This window comes from Medicago sativa, chromosome 3 (assembly GCF_051527215.1).
Source record: "Medicago sativa cultivar Bolivia chromosome 3, Bolivia_mono, whole genome shotgun sequence".
Lineage (NCBI taxonomy): Eukaryota > Viridiplantae > Streptophyta > Magnoliopsida > Fabales > Fabaceae > Medicago > Medicago sativa.
The window spans coordinates 5,809,274-5,817,991 of NC_140751.1; the positions used below are offsets into that span (position 1 = coordinate 5,809,274).

Sequence of the window (8,718 nt, forward strand, 5' to 3'; positions counted from 1 at the left end):
AAGTTATTGGTTGATGAGGTTGTTATAGAGCTGTCTTATAAATAGAAGGATATATGGTTAGAGGAGGTAGCATTCTGAATCAGATATGTAAGCATTGCAAACATGTAGTGGCTCTGTTGCAAAAGGAGAATCACTTGGGGGAGAGTTTTCTCTATATTCTTGCTTACTTTCTCAATAAAAGGTTCTTTCTCTTCAATACAATTTTTGAGTTCTCTTCAATACAATTTTTGGCATGGTGTAACTTTTGGCCACCCTAAAGAAGGATCCACTTATCAGTTTGGACTCCACTAATCATGTCAGTTTGGACACCATGCCAGTTTGGACTCCACTTATCAGCATTCTTCTATCCCCATGTCAGTTTACACCATCAGAGACTGAGAAATTGACATAAATCAGCTAATCAAAAGAGGGCCAAAAGTTAAGGGGTCAAAATATCCATTTTTTTTATAAGGGAGCCAAAATCGCAACTTTTTGAAACATAAGGGGTGAAAAGTGCATTTAAGCCTTTTAAAAAAAATTAAATTGTCAAACATTTATCATCATAGGGGGTGTAGCTCATATGGTAGAGCGCTCGCTTCGCATGCGAGAGGCACGGGGTTCGATTCCCCGCACCTCCAATGAATACTATGAAATTAAATTTAAATTAAATTAAATTTAAATTTAATTTAAATTTTAAATTAAATTAAATTTAAATTTAATTTAAATTAAAGATTTTATTTTATTTTTTTGAAAGATTTTAAGATGTTGCAATTTACACATTGTTTATCTATCCATTTTGATTTTAACCAATAGGGTCCCGAACAATTTTAAAATATATATAAGTTTTTTATTAACTAAATATTATATATTAAATTTAATTAACGACAACAAACTCAAATCAAAATAAATGCTTTTAATTTAATTTAAATTAAAGATTAATTAAAGATTTATTAATTTAAATTAAAGATTTTATTTTATTTTTTTGAAAGATTTTAAGATGTTGCAATTTACACATTGTTTATCTATCCATTTTGATTTTAACCAATAGGGTCCCAAACAATTTTAAAATATATATAAGTTTTTTATTAACTAAATATTATATATTAAATTTAATTAACGACAATAAACTCAAATCAAAATAAAATGTCCTCCTGGTCCTATTTTGCAACTAATGGTACAAGATGATATAGAGAAAATAAAGATGGCCTCAACCTGATAGAGGTTGATGGATCAGCTAAAGTGACTTTAGAGTGTGAAGGTTCTATGGAGAACCATGTGAAATTGGCTAGAATTGTTAGGACATATATAATACCCGTTCTACAAGTCTCCTCCCTTCATGTTAGAACATGCACATATAAGGGGAGTGGCTTTGGTTGAAAGTGACTCCCAAATCGCCATTCAAGTGTTCAAATCTCGTGAAATTGTTCTTTGGGATGTTCTTAAGTTGTTTATTAGATTTTTGGGTTCTTCTCATACACAAACCACATAAATTAGTTGAACAAATGCCCTAGATGGTAACCGAAAAAATTGTGATTGATCAGTATTTACAAACATTAAAAGGCTACACATTAAATATATAAATATATGTTTGGATTTAATATTGTAAATTTATTTTTGGTTTTCCATAGGTTTCATTCACCGAATGTGATCTTAGTTAATATGTTTCAGACACTAAATATAGATATCTTTCAATTTGAGATTCAAACCTTAAAAAGTTTTAAAAATAATTTGACCACATTGTAGCATATTATTTTTTTATTATCAAAGTTACACTAATAACTATTTTGCAACCGTCCCTGAAGGAATTCAAACTTTGTACTTTGAGGTTACAATACTAACCTCTTAGCACAGCTAACACCTCGAGTGTAATGATTTTAGCACATGATGTTAAATATATTTCACCATTATATCATTTTTCTATATTATATTCTAAAATATTTTAATAAACATCTATATGGTGAGATATGATTGAGTAATAATGTAAAAATGTTTACACTATCAATAGATATGCATATTAAAAATTAAAATTAAACATATAATGAAGAAATTAGCAAATGGGTAAATAAATTAATATTAGTAACTAAAACATAAAATACATTGTACCATGTTAAAAAAAATTATGTAAATGTGTAATCTAATGCCTTAAAAGTTGAATAAAAAGATTCCTCGTATAAATATCATCAATTGGTAAATGTTAAATTATTGTCTTAGTGAAGGAAAACTTCATATGCTAAAACAATAAAACAATACCATTTTTTATATTTTGCAAGTTTGATATTTTTCCTTTTTGTTAAGGAATCAACATTGTTTAATCAAACGGTCTACATTGAGTTGCACCTAAAAGCTGGTTTCTGCTGATACATTTTGTCTTTTTAAAGGTCAAAATCTTCCGAACTTTTCACAAAAGAAAGAGATAGCAACAACGTAGGCAGTGTGTAGGATTTTCTCCAACTATGGAGAACAATAGAAGAGAATGTCACATTTGTAACAAGTCCTTTTCTAATGGGAAAGCATTGGGAGGCCACATGAAAACTCACTTAGCTAAACTACCAATCCCTCTAAAATCTCCAATCAACAACCAAACACCTGAACACTCAGTTGAGTCAACCAAACATCAAACTCTCTCTATTTCTACATCTTCCTCATCAATTTCCAATCCAAAACCTATGCATAATTTTCGATCTTTGAAGAGGAACTTTTATCATACCCTTGTAAACTTTAGTAAGAATAGTGTGTTTGATTCTTTTCTAAAAAACCCAACTGGAAAAAGATCGAAACGCGGTCGTAGACAATTTAATTTGGCTGAAGAGAATACAATATTTAATGTAGCTGAAGAAAATGAAGAGGATACACAATTTAATGCAATTGAAGAAATAAATGAGAATACACAAGTTAAATTGGTGTATAGTGATTTGGATACAGAAGCTGCTGAAACAATGGCTATTATTTGTGTGAATGAATGGAAACAAGTTGAGGAGAAATACTATAGTGAGAAGAAAAAGGTTAGTGAAAATGGCAACATCATGTTTGAATGCGATATTTGTCATGAAGTGTTTCAATATTGCAAAGATCTTGTTAGACATGAAGCAATCCATAAGAAAAATAACAATATATCTGAAGAAATTGGTATAAGTGGAAAGGAATATGATGTTGTAAATGAAGAAGTTCACAAGTGCACATATTGCTTGGAATTTTTTGAATCTGATCATGTACTTGAGGAACACAAAACGGTACACTTATCCAATTTTTCTGATTCTAACCCATAGAAAAATGATTTTAAATTGAGATTGTAGTCATTGGTTTAGGTTTTAATGTAATTGCATTTTATTTGTTTTGAATAATGTTAAATAGTTGAATTTACTTCATTTGATTATCATGTAAGAATTCTTGTTGGTAAGTTTTATCTTTAGAGTGTTACTTATTGTTGTTGGCTACAAGAGTTTTCTATTGGTCTTGACGTTTCGATTTTAGACCCTAACTCCTTGCAATAAAACTATCATGCAGTTACAAACAGTGATCAATCTCAATCATTGATTTAATGTTATATGGTGTAGATTACACCGTTAGTAAACTAATGTTAAACAATCTCAACTATTGACTTTAGATTAGACGATCAAGATCTATAACATTGTGACATAGTTGCAGGTCGGAATCCAAATTTTTATATACAAAACTTTGAAATTGTTGGTTAACATAGCTAAAATTAATATTGAACCTTTGTCGAGTTCGATCAATGTTCATGTATATTCAAGTATTATTAATGTCAACTAAGTGACCAAGTGAGAAGAAGTTTTTTTTTTTATGATAAAAATTTACGATCATGGATACCACAGTTAAAGGTTAGAAAGACATTAGACCTCAAACAGCACTCGCAATAAACTACACTTACTTCCCTTTGATGTGAGGCATGTAAACTTTTTGTTGGATTTGGAATCACAATAGATTAGCAATGTACCATGTGGTAGCACACGACTAATACATGTTTGACATTTATGTTTGAATATTCTCGATTAGAATTAATTTGGCTTTTTGAATCGGTCTAATTGTAAGTAAGAATTCAAAGCTTTGTCTCTAAATTTTATTTTGATTTTATTGTCCAACTTACTTTTACATGATCGAGTTCAAACATAAATTATTTTCAATTCACCTAAAACCTAGTAGAAATCAATTATTATCATCACAGAACCAAACACAAAGTAATAGTATCATTTCAATTCACGATTCTGCTGCTAAAGAAAATATATTTGAACACATACTTACAACAAGTTTCAATTGCAATAACATAAAATTTAAAATCAGTAGATTGAATAGAACCAACGCTACTATTTTATTCACATAACGCCATTTCACCTAAGATATATACTTAAGGCAAGTTTGTTATAAATTAAAAATAAAAATTAGAATTCAATAATTTATATATTATTTTTTAGAGATTTTAAGAAAAATATATGGTGTTTTGTATTTGTTGCTTATCACAATGGAAACTCCGAATAAAATAGTATTTACTGAAAATATTTTTTAAGAGAAACTAATGAAAGCAATTTATTTTAAGCAATTTTTAGTATTTTTTTATAATAAATGGATAAAAACTCATAAAAATAGTTTTTTTTTTTAAATAAACTGCATCATACCGGACATAAAAGTTTTGAATAAAGAAGGTAAACATGTTGGTAGATTTCCAACCATGTGGTTAACATCTATTACTTCAATTGTTTAAAATATTATGATATAAACAACATAGTGGTGGGAGTGTTGATAATGTGGGAGGCAGCCCACCTCCGTATAAAGAAAAAAAGTATCTTGTTGTGATTCAAGTTTAATTCCGTTACAAACCCAATAGGCTTAAATATACTTTTGAAGGTTTGTTACGGGATTAAAGTCCATAGGTCATTGATATATGATGGAATGCATTTCATTCCATTTCATGTAATTGACATTCTTTTGCAAGAAATTTTCAATATAAAATATAAATATCCAAATATTAAAATTGTAGTGTTTTTCTATCTGATGTCATATAAGCAACACAAGACATGTAAGATCAATACTGTGATTTGTAACAGCCCGATTTTTCGCTAGATTTATTTTATTTATTATTTATGTGTGCTATATGTGCTCTTATGTGATTATTGCCTCTGTGTTTATTTTTGGTTGGGAATCGTAGAATTCGGTGTTAGAAGGGTATTTTAGTCATTTTGGACTTAGGGACATTTTGGTCATTTTGAGAGTAGGGGTAATTTTGTAATTTTGTAGAAAGTTATTTTTAGTGTTTAGTGAGAGTTATTATTTTACCAAGTTACTAGAGGGTGTAGTAATTATTTTATTTACCGTTAAGTGACCGTTAGTGTTATATTTTACCGGTAAGTGAGTAGTAACATTTTTGAGGTTGAAATAGAAATGGGTTAGGCCCATTAAGGTTTGTGAGATAAGCCCAATTAAGTGAGCCTTTATAAACTAATGTTAGTGAAGATATAGGGTTACAAACATTTTCATTTCATTTTTCATTTGAGAAGAGAAGAGATAGAGGCTAGAGGGAAGAACAAGAGCAAGGGTTAGAGGCAAGAGGGATTCATCATCTTGGAGCTAAAGTGAAGCTTGGGTTAGAGAATCTTGTGCTAGAGGTAAGAGGGTTAGGTTTCAACCATAATTCCTAACTTTTTCTTTTTACCCATTTTTATGAAATTGATGAATTGATTTTAATTGGTGTAAATTCGTGCATGATTGTTGTTGTTATGTTTGAGAACATGATTTGTATGATAATTGTGTTGTTGTTGTTGTTGAATTTGTATGCCAAAATGGGTATATATGAATATGATATGTTTTTGTGCAAAATTGATGAAGGATGAGGTTGTGGTTGTCAAATTGTGAATGATTTCATGATTAGATGTTGTTGTTGTTGTTGTTAGATGTGTTGTTGATGAATTGATGCATTGGGTATCATGAATTGGTGAATTATGATGAGATTTGTTGTTGTTGTTCAAATTTGTGAAGTTGTGTTAAGTTGTTCATGTGAAAGACCAAAGTGAAATTTTGATATGTGAAGTTGTTGGCTGAGTTTTTGATGTTGATGGATGAATTGAACTTGGTAGAATTTATGTTTTCATGTTGTGATTGTGTTAGTCGATTCGTTTGGGAGAAAACGGGATTTTCGTGTGAAAATTCGAGTGTTAACCATTTTGAAAATGAGTGTGATGTGAGGTTTTGGAAAATGATTTTGGGATGGTTGAAACTTGAATTTTTCTGTACATTATGATAGAGCTAAGTGTTAAGAGAATGTAGGCGAAAACGGCATCGAAAACGGATTAACAGTTTGATTTTTATGCGCGAAAACGTGAAGGTTGAAAATCTGATGCTGTCTGTCAAACTATGAACGTGCCACGATACGGGACCAACGTGCCACGATTCTGCCCAGAAATTTCAGTGTTTTTGACTCTGGAAAAATCGTGCCATGATGGGAGACCCACGTGCCATGATCCTGTCTGACAAGAAACCTTAAAAATGCATTTTTCTTCAATCCAATTGCTTCCAAACTTGTTCCAAAGTGTAGGGGCTTTATCCTAACCATCTAGGGGTGTTTTATGAAGGAAATAACTTTGTTTAAAGGGGTCTATTAAGTTCTTATGTTGCTTGGCATTGAAATGAATTAATTAAGAGACGAACTTGGTGAATCCTATAATTTCGTTGTGTTTGGCCGATGAAATGCTTATGTAACCTCTACTACATGTACATGTGACTTATGAGAATACATGGCATAGGCAATTAGGCTTGTTTACTTGGTTTTGACTTAAATGCTCAATTATTTTCAATGTTGTGATTTTTGGAGACGAACTTGGTAGAAAATGATTTTTGGGAGCCAATTGCTTATGAACCCTTTATGGATAGATTAATATGATTATGAGATGATGTATGAATGGTTGTTGAGTGATGAATATGATGTTTGTGATCATATGTTGTGTTTGTTCCTTTATTTGGATTGTAAGGAATTATGTGGAAATGTGGCAACTATATGTTGATTTATGTGGAGATGATTGGTGGTGTATATATGTGACAACTATATGTTGCTTGAATTATGGATGTTGTTGGTGATTGTATATATGTTAAGTGGTGGTGAATTGTTGTTGATTGCATATATACAAGTATTGGTGATGTTGAGGTGATTATTGTTTGTGTGAACATATGCATTGAGTCGAGTCATATGTTCATGCATTCATGACTGATGGTGGTGGATTTTATATCCAATTGAGGTGATTACGATGTTTTTGTTGCATCGAAGGTGACGACCTTGATGTGATCTGGTACCGCATGCATCTAGAAGAGTCTAGAACATTGCATGCATTTGAATAATTGATGAGTCGTGTCATAATTGAATATGTGACTTGGTGAATTTGTGTAATGGTGAAATTTGGTGAATGTTGTGATTATGTGGATTGGTGTATATGTACATTGGTGAATTTTATTGATGGTTGTGAGTAATTGAATCATACTCTAATTGCATGTCTTACTTGTTTGTGCTTATACACTTGGTGAACCTATTTGATGATAATTAATTTGATAATAATGATGAGGTGAGAATTGTATATGTATATGTATATACATAAGATGTGATGATTTCTTTGATAATGGTGATTGCTTGCTTATAACTTTGAAATGATGAATTGTACTTGTTGAATTAAGTATGCTAAGTGAAGAATAAGGTGTGTAATCCTTCATTGATTGATAATTGATGAACTTATGTTGATGATTTGTTTAGAGATTGGATATACTTGCTATGCCATATTAATAATGTGATAGCTTGAAATGTAAGTGGTGGGGGATAATAATCATGTGATGCTAGTATTCTAGGAGGGATGATTTGTATATGTGATATGTATGATTCTTTGAATGCTATGTTTTCATATGGATTATGATGATGTAATGCTAACCCTCGGTGGTTTACCACCTACCTTTATGTATGGACGAGTAGATGGAGTGCAGGGTGCTTAGATTGTGTGCTTGATGTTGCCGAGGAGCGGAGTTCCTCCTTTTTATATACAAGTGTCTAGATTAGGGCTCTGATCTAGGGTAGTACTTGCATGTTGGATTTTGTTTTGATTATGTAGTTTGGAGTTGAGACATTGATTGTATCTGAGAGATGTATTTACTGTCATGAGATTTGGAGATGTTATTCAAATGATTATATATGTGTTCCGCTGCTATGTTTTTGAGACTTGACAATTTATACATGTATGTTGCTTTTGCTTGATGATGTAGCATCTATTTCTAGAATATATTTGTATATTCGCGCGTGTTACCGCTTATTAGAAATAGGGTGTTACAAGATTACTTACATCCCAAATATTATTTAAAGAAAGGAAGAAAAAAAAGACAAAAAGGAATAAAAATCAAACTTTTAGGAAGAGATAAAAAGTTTATTAGCATAATGATTTTCTTCTATGAAGATAGGTTGAAGTCAGAGTCGTTGAACATGCAAGCCCAATAAGACTTATGTCTTAGGAGTTAGCCCTCTAATTTTTCACTACTACTATAGACTACTAGTATATACTCTTAGACATAGATATATTGATAGCTTTGTCTTACCAAAGCTTATACCTACAAATGAAAGCTTATACCTATAAATGAACAAAGAGCGAAATATTATTCGTTTGACATTGGCCATTGACATCAAAAGAACACCTTAGGTTCCTCAACACTTCAAAGTCCTCGCCTCGAGCAATGAGGCAACGACTTGGGGGACTACTATTT

The 8,718-nt window shown here is 31.0% G+C and overlaps 1 protein-coding gene and 1 non-coding gene across 2 annotated transcripts; both read left to right on the forward strand.

Annotated features, from left to right (window-relative positions):
* Nucleotides 1-544: 544 nt before the first annotated feature.
* On the forward strand, nucleotides 545-617 carry TRNAA-CGC (transfer RNA alanine (anticodon CGC)). Its single transcript has one exon. It is a non-coding gene; the product is annotated as a tRNA-Ala (tRNA).
* A 1,815-nt stretch (nucleotides 618-2,432) lies between these two features.
* On the forward strand, nucleotides 2,433-3,245 carry LOC146935193 (zinc finger protein ZAT9-like). The gene has a single exon (XM_085749018.1). It carries the CDS (start codon nucleotides 2,433-2,435, stop codon nucleotides 3,243-3,245), a length of 813 nt encoding a protein of 270 aa, XP_085605144.1.
* Nucleotides 3,246-8,718: the final 5,473 nt, after the last annotated feature.